Source organism: Camelus dromedarius, chromosome 3 (assembly GCF_036321535.1).
Source record: "Camelus dromedarius isolate mCamDro1 chromosome 3, mCamDro1.pat, whole genome shotgun sequence".
NCBI lineage: Eukaryota > Metazoa > Chordata > Mammalia > Artiodactyla > Camelidae > Camelus > Camelus dromedarius.
In genome coordinates, this window is record NC_087438.1 from 97,186,167 (window position 1) to 97,205,343 (window position 19,177).

Here is a 19,177-nt window from a genome sequence, read left to right on the forward strand (position 1 = left end):
GAGATGACTGAGCCCCTTCACCTACCTTCTAGGAGAAGAAAAAGCATACAAATAACTGTCACATAATATGACAAGTGTCATAAAGGAGAGATACATGGTGTGTAGGTGGTGCAGAAAAGAATTAAGTCATTCTTCCCAGTATTCCCCTTTGCCCCAGTATTCCAGGCTAACTCCTCTCTGTCGCTTCTTTCTCACAGATAGAATCCCTCCAGTGCTCTTCCCTTGGGTAACTAGCCCAAATCAGCTTCTCTCAACTGGGTTCTCATTCAGTTTCAGATTAATTCAAATCCTTTCTTGTCTTCTATTTTCTCACTTTCTTCAGTTCCTCTCCCAGGCATCTAACTCATATATCTCTGCCTCTGCCCTATCCTTAGCCAACTTGTCTAAGCTACTATTTTTCCATCTCCTCCATCTGTCTTGGGTGATCACTTGACATTTACGAAACATCTGCACTTACGAGAAACATACATAACAGTCCCTGTCTACAACGAAAAGAGGGGACCCTTGAGGCCAAAATACTAGAAAAAATTAAATGCAAAACAAACCAACCTTCACACAGCCTTTCTCCTCTACTGTTTCCTCTTGCAGATCCAAGTGCTAAAGCATTTTGGCCCCCAACAGTATACTCAATTCTGTTACATTTCCAGGGATATTGCAGCATCCTTCATCCACTAGCCCCCAGGCACCAAAGTCCTGGTCTGCCCCTCCAGTCTCTCTGAATGCAAAGGCCAGTCTATCCAGCCACACGTTCATTTAATCAACGTATACTGAGTACCCCTAGGATCGAAGAACCATGTTCTCCACAGTGCTTCGCACAATGTCCTGTATATAACACATGCTCGGTTAACATCTGTGATTAAATCTCTGATAAGAAAATGAGCCTCTTCTGCCCCTTGCCCAGGAATACTCCAGTGAAGAAAAAAGGGGAGGGGAGGGGAGGGGAGGGGAGGGGAGGGGAGGAGAGGACAGGAGAGGAGAGGAGAGGAGAGGAGAGGAGAGGAGAGGAGAGGAAAGAACCCTCTGCAATGAAGCCTGATGTGAGAGGTCCCCCAAAAGCCTCTTATTCATCTGAGCCTAGACCAGGGAGAATATCTCAGGTAAGAAGATGCTGACACAGCCCTCCCATCAGTGTGCCAAGGAAGCTACAGAAACCACCGTTGTAAAACACTCTTTTAATCAAGTGACTTGCTTCCACTAGTATGGATTTAGGAAAAAATTTTCTCAAGAAAACAGTAATAAATAGAGGGGAAGAAAAGAATAGAAATTAATGAACATAGTAATTATCCCCCAAAGTTGCAAATCAGAACAATTCCTCACCTGAAGACAAGTATGAAAAACAAGATTAAAATGCTTCAGGGATGTGTTTGTGAAACAGCAGGTAATAGAATAGATAAAATGTATTTACAGTACCTCGCTGGAGAAATGTACCTTTTTGGCTAATAGCTATCACATACTAAATACCACTGTAAAAATAATATTCTTCTATGCTTCATTATGGAGTTACAATTAACCATGGGAAAACAGCAACACAGCAAACTGTCTTGAAAGGTAATTGGTAACAATTCCAGAGTCCAAGCTTCTCCCCAGGTATTTGGGCAGAAGTGGGTATGAACCAGGTTATACCCCTCATATTAGTCTGCTAGGGCTACCATAACAAAACACCATACATGGGGTGGCTTAAACAATAGAAACTTATCTTCTCATAGTTCTGGAGGTTACAAGTCCAAAATCAAGGTTCTGGCCGATTTGGTTTCTACTGAGAGCTCTCTTCCTGGCTTGTACACAGCAACGTTCTCCCTGGCCTCATGTGACATCCTCAGTGCATGGACGCTGAGAAAAAGGGAGCTCTCTAGTATATGCTTCTTCTAAGGACCTTAATCCTATCAAATCAGGGCCCACCCTTATGACCTCATTTAACTTTAATTATTTCCAAATTACTTCCTTACTTCAAATATTGCCAAACCAGAGGTTAGGGCTTCAACAAAGGAATTTTGAGGGGACATACACATTCATCTCCTAATGCCTGGAACCTTTAAATGTTACCTTATAAGGAAAAAGGGTCTTCACAGATGTGTTTGATGTGTTTAAGTTAAGGATCTTAAAATCATTATCCTGGATTATCTGAATAAGTCCTAAATACTGTATACTATCACAATGTTCTTATAAGAAATAGGCAGAGGGAGATTTGACACAGGCACAGAAGAGAAGGTGATGTGAAAACAGAGCACAGAGATTTGAAGATGCTGAACTTAAAGAAAGGAGTGCTGTGGCCACAAGCCAAAGAACGCCAGCAGCCATAAGAAGCTGAAGAAGTAAGGTTCAGATTCTGCCCTAGAGCTTCTGGAGGGAATGTAGCCCTGCCAACACTTTGATTTCACCCCAGTGATATTAACTTCAGGCTTCTGTCCTCCAGAACTAGAAGAGAATAAATCTCTGTTGTTCTAAGTCACCAAACTTGTGTTAACCTGTTATAGCAGCCACAGGAAATTAATATACCTAGATAGTAATGGCAAAGCCAAGAGCTGAACCTGGGTCCTTAAGACTCTAGGTCTGCACTCTTGAGCCCTGTTTCCTGCTATTTTTCTGCACACAGCCTCCCTAAGCCAGACCTGCGCACTGTCTGACTGATGACTCTACCAAGACCAGAAGTAATCAGCATAATACAGCTCCTCTGCTGCAATGCCCCCAGATAAACCTCTCTCTTTCCTTCCCCCACGTCACAGCAAATGCTTATCAGAGGCCAAAATAACATCTTAGTGCTTTAACTATCAGGTTTGGAGAGAAACAGTCCACAGTCCAACATCTTGATGAAAAAGCAAACCAAAGTGTCTAACAAAAGTTTTCATCTAACTTATTTGCACTAGACTATTTTCTATAACACTGAGAAGCTTCTAACCTCTGGTGCTCTGCTCCATTCAGCCCATGATTTATTCTTTCCCATACAAACATGTTTGGGGAAGATTATCAGCTATAATGTCCTCCCCCGGCCCCCTGTTCACCACTTGATGACTTCTCAGGGACACAGAGAGGAGAGAGCAACACTGAGCCCTTCTGTCAAAGCCTTGTAGATGAGTGTCAGTGTGAGCAGGCTGGCACAGAGGTGCCTCAAGTTAACTAATCCTGGAATTAACAAGCAAGCTAATAAACATATTACCAGGGCAAAGGTACAGCATCCCAAAACACACTTTTTGAACCTATTCTGACAAATATGATGAGCTTTATTTACACCCCTTCAAAATACAGGTGGTGAAACACAGCAGTATGTTTCATAAAAATAATGGTATCTTGGTAATGGAGGACATTGTGGCTGTTGTGGCTGTTGAATCTCGGCCGAGGAGCCAGCAACAAGCTGTGGGTTTCCAGAACAATCAGCTTGCTGGATTAGCAAAGGAGAAGACTTCGGACTTACTAACGTAGTAAAACAATAGACAACTCATTACAGTACCCAGAGTTTTTCTTTTCTTTTCGCTAGATGCTTTTTTCCTCTCCCTGAACCTCATACCTTCCTTCATGTTTTTTCTAGCGACTTCCTACCTTCTCTTCTCTTGCCAAGAAGGTTCAATCTGATATTCCTTCAGTGTCTTAAAATAACAACTACATTTAGAAATTATTTACTCACCAGACACTGGACTCACAACAGCCCTATGTCATAGGTACCATTGTTATATTGTTACATAAGAGAAAGCTAAGACTCAGAGGGGTAAAGTCATTTTTCCAAGGTCACAGAGCTATTCAGGGGCAAAGCAGAATTACAAAGCAAATCTGACTCCAAAGCCCAAGATCTTAACTATATCAAACCACCTGGCTCCCAAATGAATTGGGGGCCTTACTACTGTGACATAGAAAAGATCTTACAGAGACAAACCTACATATCTTTGGCTTGAGGCTCTAACTGCTAGGGAAGACTAGCAAAAATGCTTTTGAATCATCCAGGAAATTTCTTTCATTCCTCATTTCTCAGAAAGAATCATCTGGAAAATACAGTCAGTTCCAAGGACTCCTTGGGGGAATACAAATGAATCTAAAAATGAAAGCAAGTTTACCCCTTCTCCAGATGAACCAAAACCCCTGGATTTAGCAGTACCCGAAGCAAGCCCACTTCTGCTCCCTCTACCTGCCTAAATCTCAGCAGACTGTCACCAACAAGATCCTCATTCTACTACCAAGGAAATAACAGAGTCTCCAAGTCTTGGGAAGAAAACCAAAAATAATAATAATGCAAAAAGAGAATGAATAAGTAAGAAGAAAACAAAGCTCAAGCTCCTATTTATTATGTATCAAAAGATTCTGTTTTTTCAAGCTTCTTATTAAAATACTCTGGCTCCAAATTCATTTTCTTTGCTTAGTCCTAATTATTGCTTCAGCTTTCTTCAAACGGACCCCCAAAGATGTTGAAAATGTAACTGAAAGGTCTGCTCCTTCCATGGGAGCTGCAGGGAAACTCTGACTTCTTGCTATGAAACGCTATTTTGTAATTTCATAGATAATACCCCAGAATTAATCAAGATAAAGAGTTCTCCATTTCCCCTAGCAACAGAGCTCACTGGGGCTAGACAGGCAAGGCAAAAGAAAGATGGTACCAAAAGAGAAAAAAAAAAAACCCATTTCCTCATCTAGCAGCACATGCACAAAACAGTCTCCCAAATTCTACCCAAATCACTAGGCTAGTACTGATGACATCAAATTCCAAAGCTACATATCACATAAGAGGACACTGTCCATTCTAATGGGGTAGGGGTCAGGATGAGAAACTGAGGTAGCAAAGAAAGGGAATGGAGAAGAAATGTAAACCATAAATTAAGGCTCAAAGCCCTGCTGCTTCTCCTGCTAAGAGCTGGCAAGGAAGGACTGAATCAACCTTCTAGGTAAGACCATGAAAAGGGATGTTAAAAAAAAATTGAGAGAGAAAAAGGAAAAAGATCAGAAGAGAGGAGTCTTACTGCACCAGGTTTGCAATTTGTCTGCCTTCAGAGCTGAAGCTCTGAGTAGCAGGTTTTTTAAGGTCTATTTTAAGAGCTTTGAGGCCTTTGGGGAGGAGGGAGGAATAAACCTCACTAATTCTACCTTTTTCAAAGTCTCCTGAATTTTGCTGTAATGGAGGGCATTTGCATGAAACAAGATGGATTCCTCTCAGAGACGTGTTCATTCCTCAGAAAACGAACATGTTCATGTGTGTGCAAGCATGTGTAAGAGAAGAGAGACATTTGAGAGCTGTTTCTCATAGTCTATTAGTCTACCAGATGCACAGGTGAAGAAAATGGGGACAGGACTGGGAGGCCTGATCCTTCAAATCCGTTTGAACACAAAGACTGGCCAATGATTTTGAAGTTCTCACTCAGGATTTATAGAAAGAAAAGAAAATCAATGCAAATAAAAATAAAAAGAGATACATGTTGGTTTACTTTTTAACCAAAAAATAAACCGAAACAAACAAACAAAAAAACCCAAATTAAAAAAGATCTCAATCTAAATAAATAAATAAGTAGATAGATAGCCTAACAAGCTACCTGAAACTTAGGCCATCATCATCCCTGGTTTGGGGACTCCCTGGCTGATCCACCTCTAAATGACTCAGAATCATGGATTACAGTCAAAACGGGGTGGGAGAGTATAACAGTGCACTTTTCCCATCCCAAATTTCTACAATCACACACACAGAAAAACAGATTATATAGCCTGGGGGAAGCGGAGATGGAGCCTAATAACATGTTACCCATAATCCTGTCCAGAAGAAAGCTGTGAAAATTCTGAAAGAAAACACTCCTTTGAACAAGAATTGCAGAAACAACAGAAGGGTCAGGAAATACAGCAAGTGAGAGAGATTAAAGGAGTAGAGATGATCATCACCTCAGGAAAAACTGGAAGAGAGGGGGTGAAAAAAGTGAGAAGTAATGATTTTTGAGCCAAAAGAAAGCTGCTTCAGAGAGCCACTTGCTGTTCTACCAAAAAAGCCACCTTCTGGTACCAGAATCTCCAAATACTTGTCTTGCTGGCTTATAGCCGAAATTCTTACATAAAAAAACTGAGTTAGGGGGATTCACTACAAGTGGGCTTCTAGGTAACTTTAAACATAAATTAAAGATGGTCCCAGATAGATGGAGGACGGTCAATAATAATAGTATCAAGTTAAGACGCTGACTTAGTAGTAGCAAGAGTGACCAAATACCCTGAGTTAGCCACAGGGATAAGTCCTTCAAAGGAGGAAAATTAGCAAAGGAGACAACTGACAAGGAGTTGTCCAATGTCTTTCCTTTACTGAGCTTTATAGATAGTGAACACTCAACAATATCTAAGGTAGGTTAATATAACCATGTGGTTAGACAAGGAGACAGAAAAGGCAGCTTTGAGTGGGAGAAAGGGGGCCTTGGAAATGAATGAAGACCAGTATCTGCAGGGCTACAGTTCTCAATAAACACAGAACCTTTTTTAGGAATGTAAGCCCATGTCTGCTAGCTTACCCTGCTCCAGACACCCTCTCCTGCTCATATACATACCTGGGATTTCATTCTCTAAATCCAGGACCAGGTCTTTGAGCACTAATAACATTTAGGATCCAAACACTTACAAAGGTGCCTGGAGTTCTGCACCTTCCTTAATCTAGGAGCTTGAAGCGCTTCCCTCACAAAGCAAAAAAGACTGCTTAGGACCTACCAGGTGGGCACACCAGCACTGAGCCTATACACAGCCTACAGCTCCCTAGGTTACAGGCCCTCTGCAAGGGGAACAGTCAACTGGACCAGAGTCTCACTCATAACACTAGTATTTCCCATGAGAAAAGCAGGGCACTGCCAGAAAAGAGAAGCACTATTCCCTCTGCCCGCTCCATGTCTCACCCTGCTACTCACTCACATTCTGTGAATTTGTATCTATCTGTCCATTGTCAATTTGTCAATTCTCGCCTAACGCCCTTGTCTAAGTACTTAGGTAATATTGTAAAAAGTGTCAGTAGAAAATCAGAGTGAGATAAATTTGCCATCCTGGTGAGCTTCTGTGTTTGTTTTATTCCAAGTAAATGCACTAAAGCTTGCTTCCGTATAACAGAAAACCTAAAAATCAATGCCCAAAGCCCAATAACCACAAACTCCCCTTTCCAATAACAAAAAGCCAGGAAGAAAGCAAGCTACATAAAATGAAGCCAGAGAAAAATAGCCTCTCCTTAGAAGGTTCCAATTAATAGTTGAGGGGAAGGGGGAGGACATTTAAAAAGTAATATACAAGAAAGAAAATCATCCTGATTACATTTATTCAGGAAACAAAGCATTATGAATGTGAGAACCTATGTACCCAGCCTAAGTAATACCAAAAATCCATTCTCATTCACAAGCTCATTCGTTCAGTAAATGTTCTCTGATCATCTGTTATATGCCAGACACTGTTCATACCTCTGGAAATACAGCTGTGAACATGACAGACATGGTCTCTGTTCTCATGTAACTTACATTGTGGTAGAGGAAAAACGGAGTCAACAAGAAGCAAACAAACAAGAAAAATTATCAGATGGCTGTTATGGTGACATAACTGGTTACTTTATACAGGAGACAAGGAAAGACCTTCCTCCTAAGTAACAGCAGAAATGAGATCTGAATGACAAGGGCCAATTAAGTGAAGAAGTGAAGATGAGTGAAGAGTATTCCAGGCAACAGTTGGAGCAAAGGACTTCTACATGATGAACAGAAAGGTCACTGTGGTCAAAACATAAAGGTGAGGGGAAGAGTGCAGGAAATGCGGCTGCCAAGGCAGGCAGGCAAGGATCTGCTCAGTAAAGGTCTGTAACCAGGGAAGGGAGTTTAGAACTTATTCTAAGTATGATGGTACGTCAGCAGACAGTGAAAGGCAGGAGAGCTGTGTGCTCCTTAAGAACTTACTGTGGAATGTTGATAACTAATTCCAGGATGTAGACTGACTTTTCAAAAAATTTATCTGGCTACAGAAGTTCAGAAGAGTTTCTTTTCCTAAGAGAAATTCTTCATCTGTAAGTTAATGAATACGTACTATGTGAAGGGCACTGTGCCAACTATTATACATACATTATTTTATTCAATCCTCACCCAATACTACAGGTAGATTTTTATTTTACAGATGAGGACACCAAAACTCAGAGAGGAGATGAAGTGACTTGCCCAAGACCACACAGCATGTACATGGTAGGGTCAGGGCTGGAACCCGGGTCATTGTGACTTAAAAGAGCCGGGGCCCCAGCCACTTTGCTCTAACAATTCCAACCCCTTTCCTGACGGGGAAGAAAGAGACAATAGTTCTTTTGGGTTACCACTGAAGCCTCCTGTCTATTGCTTTCCATCTATTCTCATGTTCCCCAGTGAGGAACATAGTTTGGGGCTTGACTCCAAACACCTTACCCAGGAATATTCCCTAACAACCCAATTCCAATCTCATAGTTCCATGCCCTTGGCCGGCCTTTCCCAGCACCTCTGGTCCCAACTGGCTTCTCTACCTGATGAGGTTTGAGTTCTTTGAAGGCATTAGAATCCTCATGATTCACTGAGCTCCTACCACATGCCAGGCACACGATTTACATTATCTCGTTTCATCCTAACTGCCCCAGCATCTTTTTCAGATGAGGAAAGTTCAGTCACAGAAGTTCCAGGATAGGGTCAAAAACTAATAATTAGCAGAAAAGGAATTCTATTTCTTCCTACAGAATGCACTGCACATAGCTTACTAAATGGTGAGTGAATGAAGAGACATACTAACTCATCAAGAGACATACAAACCCCTACCCCCCTGAATGAGGAAGAAAGCATGGGCACAGGTCAGGGCCTGCATATCCAGCTTGAGATACTCTACACCAACATATCATCTCATCTTCTCAGCGAATATAGGCTCCAGTTCAGAAAATGTGAAAGGCTCTGTCCTTCCCCCAACCTCACTTTCACCCACCCAGGAATCAAATAAATCAACTTTCCCCAAGACCTCCATCAAATACAATCCCATTACAAAGGTCATTTCCTTCCCCACCCTCAAGACTACCAGAGAGCATTTTATTTCACTAACTCAATACTGAACAAACCTTTACAGAAAACACAACCCAGCTTATTTTTCATGGTCTCTTTTATGTCAACCACCTTACACAATATTTTACAAAGGAAAAGTAGCAGCAACAGTAGAGTGTTTTAAGGAATAGGAGCCAGGAATGTTCACCACCAAAAATGGAGACTCATGCAGCAGCAAAAAGAGAAGGCTGCTCCAGATGGTGCAGTCCTATCAAAAAGCAGGGCTACCTTACCAAGAGCTGAGCACCCTCCACTCCCAAGAAGGGAGCAAACAGGAATCAAAGCATGTGGGAGGCTATGGGCCACAGAAGGAAGAAGAGGCCCGGAGGAAGACAAAGCATCACCAAGTGGATATCTGATCTGGACCCTCCCGAGGTGATTCCTTGTTTTACTGAAATGTGATCACACAGAACCAGACAAATAGCAGAAAAAGTGACAAGAAAACTGAGCACCTCAAGACCAGGACTTCTTTATGCCATGCCTAGGATGGAGCCCAACACATACCACACATGTAAGACAAACAAAAGTTAGCCAAATAAACTACCAACAATCATTACCACTTTTTACTCAGCATTTATCCTGTGAAGGAACCTAAGCACCTTTCATATATTCTAACTGATAATTCACAACAATTACCCTGCAAGGTAGATACTTATTATTATTTCCCCAGTTAGAGCTAAGAAAACTATCGGTCAAATTGTGCTGAACACTGGAATTTGACACAACATTGTAAAATGATTATAAATCAATAAAAAATGTAAAAAAAAAAAAAAAAAAAAGAAAGAAAACTATGGGTCAGGGAAGTGAAGTAACTTGTCCAAGATCACATAGCTTATAAGGAGTGGAACAAAGATTCCTAGTTAAGGTCTGCCCAATTCCAAGGATCATGTTCCTAACCACTATGTACCATGGCCTTCCAGCTGTGTAAGTGGAAGGAGACGTGGGCAAGGCCACAGTATAGCTGAGGAAGGGCTCTGGTCTGGGGTCTAGGACCGCCTTCCACACACCTAGCACTTGGTCTGACAGCGTGTGACACTGACCGAGGCTTTTTTATACCACAGGTCCCTCCTATACCTCAGTCTTCCTGGTTACACAGTGGGAAGAATAATTACAGCCCATTTCTGGCCCCTAGACATTGGCTGCTACCAAGAGAGAATGTGCACACCAACATCAACCAGAACTGAGTGTTAAGAACCTCAGGTGTTGGCTTTGCTAACTTGGCGTATCACATCTCAGGGAGGTGCCTGTGTCAGTGTCTTAAGTGGTCCAAGGTGAAAGGGGTAGCCCTCGCCCAGTAGTGACAACCAACAGAGGGATGGTAAGACACAGGTTACGAAGTGCTCTGTTGCTGTCATATGTTAATAAGTGACAGGTCTGAAACCTCCAGGCCTTTTTCTGGGAAGGTGTAAAGATGCCAAATGCCAGCACTCTGAGCCACCACATCTGCTGAGTGACCAGGTGGCCCCAACAACACACTGTCAGTGGGCACTGAGAGAGGACTTGACTCAGGATGAGCAAGGCAACACTTCACAGGGTCCAATCTCAAGACTACCATTTAGTTGACTGAAGGAAAACAAGTAACCTATTACAGTAATTTTTCTTTTTTTGGTCTTCATTCTCAATCCCTCATCAAAATCCATCTAATGTACCATGACAGAATGATCTGTTCATACTGCAAATTCAATCATCTCACTACCACAACCACAACTAACAACCCTTCAAAGGATTTCCTGCTCTTCCAATCAAGGCAAGATACCTCGCCATGGCTGACCAGGCCTGCCCTTGCCAATCCCTCCAACCTCACCTGTACCTATCTCCTCTCACTCTCTGTGCTCTGGCCACAATTTCTTTCAGTTCCTCATGGAAGTTATGCTTCTTTGCACCCCTCAACCCCTACCCCACTCAGGCGGCTTTGTAAAAGCTGAGCTCTCAGCCTGAAAAGCTCTTCAACCACATGTCACTTTGCTTAGTAAACACCTGTTTGTTCTTCACAATTTAACTCAAATGTCACTTCTTCAAGGAAGCATTACCTGATACCCTCTTAACCCCAGGACCAAGTCAAAAATTCTCATGGAACCACATTCCTTTCTTTCCACACATTGATTACAATTATAATTTTACATTTACGTGTATGATTATAATTTGATTATGTCTATATTCATCAATACTCTGAGCAGGAACTGTATCTGACTTGGTTACAAGTATATCTCAGGGCTGACCATAGTGTCTGGAATATAACAGACACTATATGTTTATTGACTGAAAGAAAATTTCAGAGAGAAAGAAAATGAAGACCTGTACAAATCAAATGGTTCTGCTTAGAGAAGCTGTTCACCTCTTATGACCTTAAGGCAAATTATTCTTCCCCTTCCCCCTTCCTCTTTCCCAAATTTCTTCCAGAAGTTACTTTCTATGTCCTGCCATTCTCTAGACTGGTGGTAGCCATAGTGATAACCTGGCTTACAGCCAAAAACAGTCTAAATAGATATCACCTTTTCTGCGTGCTCCAAGCTTCCAAAATAAAAGTCCACAGCAAAGTCCCAGTCGTACAGAAACACAAAAACCTTTACCCAGTAAAGAGACTGAGCCAAACAACTAGCAGACTCTGCAAGAAACAAGTATTCCTCAGAGCAGTGCCCCCAAGTGACCCACCCAAAGGAAAAAATGGGAAAGGAGGAGGGCTGCAGGAGGCTGAGATAGAAGCAGGTACACCATTCCCTGAAGGGATTTTAAACCCCATCTTTTACTCCTTGGATGAAGCAAAGATGTGCACAAACATTAAATATCAAAAATCCCCCGATGAGGCAGCTTCGGAAGAGCTCTACAGATTGTAGCTCAGAGAAGCAACACCCATGCCTGAAGAAATTCACACCAAGCTCTAATTGAGACCAAAATTCGCTTTACAAGCAGAAGGGTCTTGTCTATGCCCTTCTACTCTTTAGGATAGGCAGGTAGGGTAAGGTGGAGGAAGCAGAAGCATTTACTGAGTTCTATTCAATGGCAGGCACAGTGATAGGTAATTCAGACAGGACTGCTAGGGAGAAACAAATAAGGCACAGATGAGCACACATAAAGACGGGTAGCTGAGCTTCAACGAGGTTTAACAACTTGTCCAACAGCCAGTGAATGACAAGGTCAGGAACAAACCCAGGTCTGCATGAATCCACACACTCTTTTCTCCCACCCCAGGGCTGCCTTTGTGGGTCATCTATGCACCCAGTTCTGCTCCTCACCCCTTCACCACCACCTTCCTAACCAGAGTGAGAACGTAGCTCCATCAAGGAGAGGCTGCCTTCTGCGAGCACAGCCCACCACAATTAGTATGTATATAACTGAGGTACAACCCCACATCCTAGGTATGGAGACAGTTCACTATAAGGAGCAGAGCTCATCACCTATAGCTATGAGGATGAGGCTAGATTTTCTAAAAATCCCAAATGGGCCCATAGGGATGAAGTCTCTGCCTTTCCCAGAAGCCACTGCTGCTGGGTGCTAGGACTGTAATCCTGCAACCCAGAGAACCTTAAATCAAAGGATGGTGTGTGCTCCATCACACCATAAGGCAGTACCTGCAGGGCAGACAACCCCAGCTGAAGTCTCCATAGCTCCTCTACCTATGCAATGGCGGTAAACTCTATACCTGAATCATCCACATCCACACGGCATCTCTTACAAGGTTAAGCATCCATTCATTGTACTGTAGTTCAAGGTTAACCCCCACCTTGCACTCATTTCAGGATCTGCTTCTTATCAAATGCTATGCCAGCTGATTATTATAACTATTATGCCATTATAATAACATTACTGCACTTTTTCTCTGCACTTGACATCTGTTGGCTGATAGGTTTAACTGGTACATAAGCAATAATTACACAGTGCTCTCTCCTTTCCAATGAAGCCTCTAGTGTGACACTTAAAGTTAAACCAACTGCAGCAAATGCCCAGCCCCAGCAGCAGTGGGAAACATGGCTTATTTGGGCTCAACCACCATACTTCCAGTGGTCACAGTGACTGAAACAGAAGTTCCACTAGGTCCCTAATTGTTGACACACTCCTCCGTTTCTGGGAAGGTGATGGAATTTGGGGGAAACACCAAGCAGCAAGCAATTTATTGTTGAAAACCCCTACAGGACCAGAGGAGTCATGTACAGGACTCAGTATTACAGACGTACAAGCAGTGCCAAATCACAATGCTACACACCACCACAAGAGAAAAAGGAGAGGAAAACACACTTCTCTGCTGGAAGTTCTCAAATAAATGGCGTCCAGAGAGCCATTCTGCCTGGTTCCCTATACACGCTTCTTGGCAACTGCTGGTAAAATTGGCAACAGGGAGAGGAAAGGGGAGCAGAGGACTATCTTCAGGCCCCTGTTTTGAAACTGAGAAACCCATCAACCTGGCTGCTAGGCCTTCTTTAAGTAGGGTCCCTAGGGGCCAGGATGCAGTCTGGAGTCCAAAGTGAAGAAGCAAGTTCCACTTCTTGTCAGACTATTTAATCCACCTGTCACACTATTTATGACAAAATCGAGAAAGATGTGAGATTCTGTGACTGCAGAATATCAATATGCCTAAATCACACATTAGCCTTATTAAAGGAAAGGCAACCCATACCGAGGCTGCATAAAAAACACACATGATAAAACAAACCCCACCAGGAGACCAGGGCTGCCCCACTTTGTTCTCCACCCTGTAATACACAGGGCTCTTTTTTTTTTTTTTTTTAAGGCAGAGAAGGGGCGGAAGGTTATCTGAATTTAAATTACCAGTGAACACTATAATCTGTGTGCAAGGAGAAAAGGAACATTCAAGAGTGCCAAGTGCAGGCCTTTAGGACATGTGTGGCTGAGGCAGTAGTAGCCCACAGGGCTTTTTCCTTCAACCTCAGCCCTCTATTCTCACCACTTGGGAACAGGCAAGCCAGCAGGCAAGGCCCAGGCAGTACAAAGGGGCACTGTCTCCTAGGTCTAGAGAGAAGACTGCACTCAGAAGAAAATTAGTATGAAGCAAAAAAGAATGAGTAAGATCATCATCCACAGAAGTAACCCATATGAGGAGGGGGTTTTGAAAGGTGTTTCTGAGGGCAGAGATCATATCTGTCTCACTTACCACTATACCCCCATGGCCAAGCAGTACCTGACACACAGTGGGTGCTCAGCAAAGAACTGCAGACTGAAGGGTAACCACAAAGATTCCTTAGGTTGGAACAGATTGAAGAGAGCTAGAATCTAGTTGTGCCTACTGTAACCTGTGGTAAAAGAAGGGCTGCGGTCTGCAAAGGATACATAAAGAGGAACCTAGAGAATAAGAATGAATTACTCTCCAATACATTCCTGGTGGCCTGAGAGACTGACGAGTGTATTTTGGTCAGAATATAGACACAGCCCTAGAAGGACAATGCTGGGAGGAGAGAAGAGAAGATGGAAGGAGAGAGGGGAATAAAGAGGACAAGATATTTACCGAGTGCTTACTATGTACATCTCTGAAAACCCCCGGGGGGGGAGGTTTACAAAAGAAGAAATAGGAGCAGAGCGGTTAAGTAACTCATCTGAAGTCTCGCAGCTAGTACATGGTTTAAATATGGGTATATCTGACCTATGGCTAAGAGCTTTCCACCATACTTAACCTTGACTTCCTCCAGGGCTGAATTGGCTCCTGGTTCACCTTTCCTATGGTGGAAACAGTGTTCCTACCTGTCCATACAAATAAACTTGGTAGTCATGTTTCTTAGAGTTAATAAATTAAATGGAACAGTGGCTTGATGGTCTCATGAATTTCATATGCTTGAGATAGCCCACTGAAACTTAAACCTGGATGAACTGAGTTTCCAGACCTACAAAGCTGCCAACTAGTGAGGCCTTGACTAAGCCATCAGCTGGTACGTACCTCTAGGACAACTCTAGCATAGCAAAGGTTAGGGCTGGATGAGGAAAAGATAACCTGAACGTGATCTCTGCATGTCCCCAACAAGTTCTCTTCACAGACTGCAAAGGAGGTACCAGGAGCCTCTGAGTACTCTGAGTTGTGTCAGTAATGCCCATAATTCTCTTTGAAGGCAACCTAATTCTGATTTAAGTAAGAATAGAAAAGGTAAAAAGTCAAGGATTTCTATTTGGTTCTTTTTTTTTTTTTCTACTTAAACAATGATTTTATTGCTTGAGTACACACAAATTTATGCAACCAGGGCAGAAGCTGTGGATGACTCATATTTCCAACTGGGGGGGAGGACTCGTTTGGTCTTGTAATAGCGAGCCAACCTATGAATACGGCTCTCAATCAGAATCAGACGGAATTTAGCATCTTTATCCTTCCTGTTCCTCTCAAGATGCTTCCGAACAGCAACAGCCTTCTTAATTAAATGATAAAGATCCTCAGGAAGATCAGGAGCAAGTCCTCTGGACTTAAGAATCCTCAAGATTTTATTGCCTGTCACAAAACGTACTTGTGCAACACCATGTGAATCTCTCAGGATCACACCAATTTGTGAGGGAGTCAGGCCTTTCTTGGCCAGTTTGTAGATCTGCTCCTTCACATCATCAGACGTCAATTTCAGCCAGGTAGGTACGCTGCGGCGGTAGGGCAGAGCTGACTGGGACAGGCCCTTCCCGGGAGCGTGCATGCGACCCATGATGGCGACGGTCCGGCAGCGAAAAGTCTATTTGGTTCTTAGAAGCAATTGAGCCTTCCCTCCATAGTGCTCACAGCCTTTCTGAAGCTTCCAGAGACATTCCACATCCGTGACACCAGGGGCAGTAGAGCAGAAAGGGCAAGACGATTTTCAACATTACATTCTGAAGAGACCAGCCAGTGTTTCTAATGGATGTGAATACCCTGAACAAACCCAGGGGAAGCTAAGAAGTACTAAAATACACGGTCTTTCAGGGTTGTCTGTTTATTTTGCCTCCCATATGAGGGCTTTCATTAGTTAAAATTGTCTTTTTCAACACGTAAGGAAGCTGATGATTCACCCAGGTGCACAACAGCTGCTGGGAAGACCTGTGGGAAGAGGCCACTCGGCAAAGGTGGGCTGTGTATGGTGAGAAGGGTCTCCCAGGAGTGCCCTACATGCCAAGCCATATGCTGTCAGGATATTAATCCAAATCCATCTTGTGCACTTTACTCTCTCTGGGATGTGGAACATTAAATTATATCCAAGGACTATACGAGTCCTTTCAATTCTATTCCACACTTACTTCTTTGCTAAAAGATTTGTAACCTGGAAATAAAGCCCTCTGACTAATAGCAGCATGAATACTCAGCAAAGAAAAGGAAATCAGACTGTCAATTTAGGCTTCCCTAAAAGGTATCACCCCACTGGAGCCTTAATTTACCTTATCTAGAATATGGAGAAACCTACTACTCACCCTTTTTCCCCCAAAGACGACAGATTTAGGTAATTGAGAGTCCTAAAGAGGAAAAGGCTAGAGCTAAGAGGAAACACCAAAGCTCCACTACTGCCCCAATTGAATAGCTCTGGAAACCTGTAAGAGAGTTCCAAAAAGAGAAGACTACCTCACTGCCATAAGAACTTACAGCAAGAAGCATGAATACAAAAAGTAAGGCAAGCTGGATTAGTCATGGCTCTACCCTGACTAGCAGTATGACCTCAAGTAAGTCATTTAGACTCTCCAAACCTCAATGTTCCACCTCTATAAAATGGGGATGTTGTAAGGATCAAATAAAATAATGTATCTGAAAGCCATTTAAAAACAGTAAAATGTTGAACATACTTTAAGCCTATTTATCATTCCAAAGATCTCTAGGTGAGAAACCCTGAAACACTTCTGGGGGCAAAGAGGCAAGGCTGTCACCTTTAAAAGGCAGTCTACAGTGACTGGGTCCAGGTGTTTGCAGAGAAACCCATGTTTTAGGAATAAAGTAAGAACAGAGCAGAATTTGAAGAGATGATCACACTTGGGTCTCCTTAGGTACTTTAAAAAAAATGTAACAATATATGTACATAGGTCAAATTAGAAAAAGCACACAAGATATACAGTGAAAATTAAGTCTCCCTCCTTTCCCATTCTCCAGCCACCCAGGAGCCCTCACCAAAGACACTCTTTTCAGTTTCTCATGTATTCTTCTAGATATTTCAATCAGCTAGTTTCTACCTCAGATGGGGATACCATTAGTGGTGACACTTTCAGAACCAGAAAGTAATGCCAAGCAGTAAGCACTGTCAGGGGCCCTTAGAGACTACAAAAAGAACAGGACAGCCAGAGGATGAGATACTGTCCTGCAGGAGGTTCCATGGAGGTGCAGATTCCATTCTGACTATTATACTGCATTGCCCCTTGGCTGACCACACTTAGGCAATGATTTTGTACAATCTATTTCCCTTTCTGTTGTGCTTGTTCATCCAGAACTCCTTCTCAGAGAAGCCATTAACAGGAACAGTCTCTGGGACTTTGTGCTGGAACAGCCTGACCACCAGGCCCTTAGAAGTTGACAGAAGCAAGAACAACCATCAAACCTGCCTCAGCAGAGGCTGGGCAAAAAGGGCAAAAATTACTTAAGTCCCTAGGTCACCATCTTTCTGGGAACTGAAAACAAGGAAAGATGAAACCCAGTCCATACATGGTCTCTGTAGGACTCAGCCCAAGAGACTAAGTCACTACCCATAGAAAATTACAGGATACTCTTAACCAAAGCTAGGCCTTCACAAAAACTTCCTAAAATACTTTCAGGTTATACCTTCCCTTCCCTTTCTTCTTCCACAAGGAACTTAAATGTGTGAAATTCCAGCCTCTACCCAAAGGTCACAAATGGATACCTACAGGTCAAATCTAGTCCACAGATGTGCTTTGGTAGTTCCTGGAGATTTCACAGTAAAATCTGGATTTCTGGCTTCTCTTGCAGTATGAGATGCAAAGACCACTAGAGCCGCACTCACCCATGGCAATAATAGGCTGAGCAGCAGATGTCCCCCATGAAGCACATAAGCACTCCAGTTTGGCACAGTCTAATGTTCCCTGCTGTCTCACACTGTTTCCTACCTGAAAACATCTTTGAGTTGGAGACCCCTAGCCAGTGAGTGACAGAGAAGGCTGATCAACTGGTAGGCACAGCAGGTGACCAAATAGTTGGACTCCTGGATTCAAAAGCATTTATTAAACACACTCTGTGTGCCAGGAATTGTGCTGGGGGCTGGGTACACAAAGAAAAATAAAGGATGCATTTTTGCCCTCCTGGAATTTCTAATCAAGTCGGAAAGGTAAGACTTACTTTAAAGAATCAGACTGTTTCAGACACAAAGGGCTCTGAGAGTTGAACATGCCAAACTCACTGTGATTAGGGATCAAGGAATATCTCAGGGAAGAACTGGGATTTGAACAGGACTATTACCATTTCTCAGGCATTCACATATTCATCCATTCAACAAGCACTTATGGTATCCATGTTATACTCAGCATTATGCTAGAAACACAAAATAAAGCACGTCTATGTCCCTGAGAAGGTCATATAATAAAAAACACAAACACTAACCAGGATAAAGTATGCTGAATTCTGTAATCAAAGTGTTGCTATGGGGATACAGATGCGGAGGTATCAGGCAAGGCTCACTGAAGAAGGCAGATCTGCAGCATAAAGTAGAAGACTAAGGAGAGAGTACTCCGGACAAAAGAAATGGCAAATTTGCAAACATGAGGCATGCTTAGAGGAGCACCTGGATCAGTTTATCAGGAGCAAAGGGTACCCGTGAGTAATGGGAGATGATATAATTAAAGTGGACAGGGATACGCAGCAATAGGCATGGAACACGAGAACAACTGACACATTTGGAATTTATTCAGCAGCCAGTGGGTGCCACTGAAAGCTTCTAAACATGAGTGTTCTCCAATCAGCACTGTATTTTGGAAGACCCTAAGGGGCAGAAATACACAGTGTCCTGGAGGAAGCCAAAGGAGGAAATAGGACGAAGCTCCTATAATAACTCAGGTGCAGTTCCAGGAAACAGAGGAAGCACTAAGACTAGAAGACAAAGATAATGCAGAGGCTTGCCCCAAAATCTAAGACAATGGCATTTCCTTGAAAACACATTTTAATTTCTTTCTTTTTTTTTTTTTTTTAACCTATTCCAACTGGTCTTTCCCCCAAATAATGAAATAATGAGGTTTTACCCTATTTGTTTCATTCAAAGAAGGCACAGGCTATAGTCATGATGCTC

General features: G+C 42.7%; 2 protein-coding genes across 3 annotated transcripts in view; both read right to left on the reverse strand.

Moving 5' to 3' along the window:
• The window catches only part of SIL1 (SIL1 nucleotide exchange factor), a 210,364-nt gene that overhangs the window by 182,359 nt on the left and 8,828 nt on the right, over window positions 1–19,177 (reverse strand). The window lies entirely within an intron of this gene.
• On the reverse strand, window positions 15,129–15,681 carry LOC105090757 (small ribosomal subunit protein uS15-like). The gene has a single exon (XM_064484328.1). It carries the CDS (start codon window positions 15,635–15,637, stop codon window positions 15,182–15,184), a length of 456 nt encoding a protein of 151 aa, XP_064340398.1. The 5' UTR covers window positions 15,638–15,681; the 3' UTR covers window positions 15,129–15,181.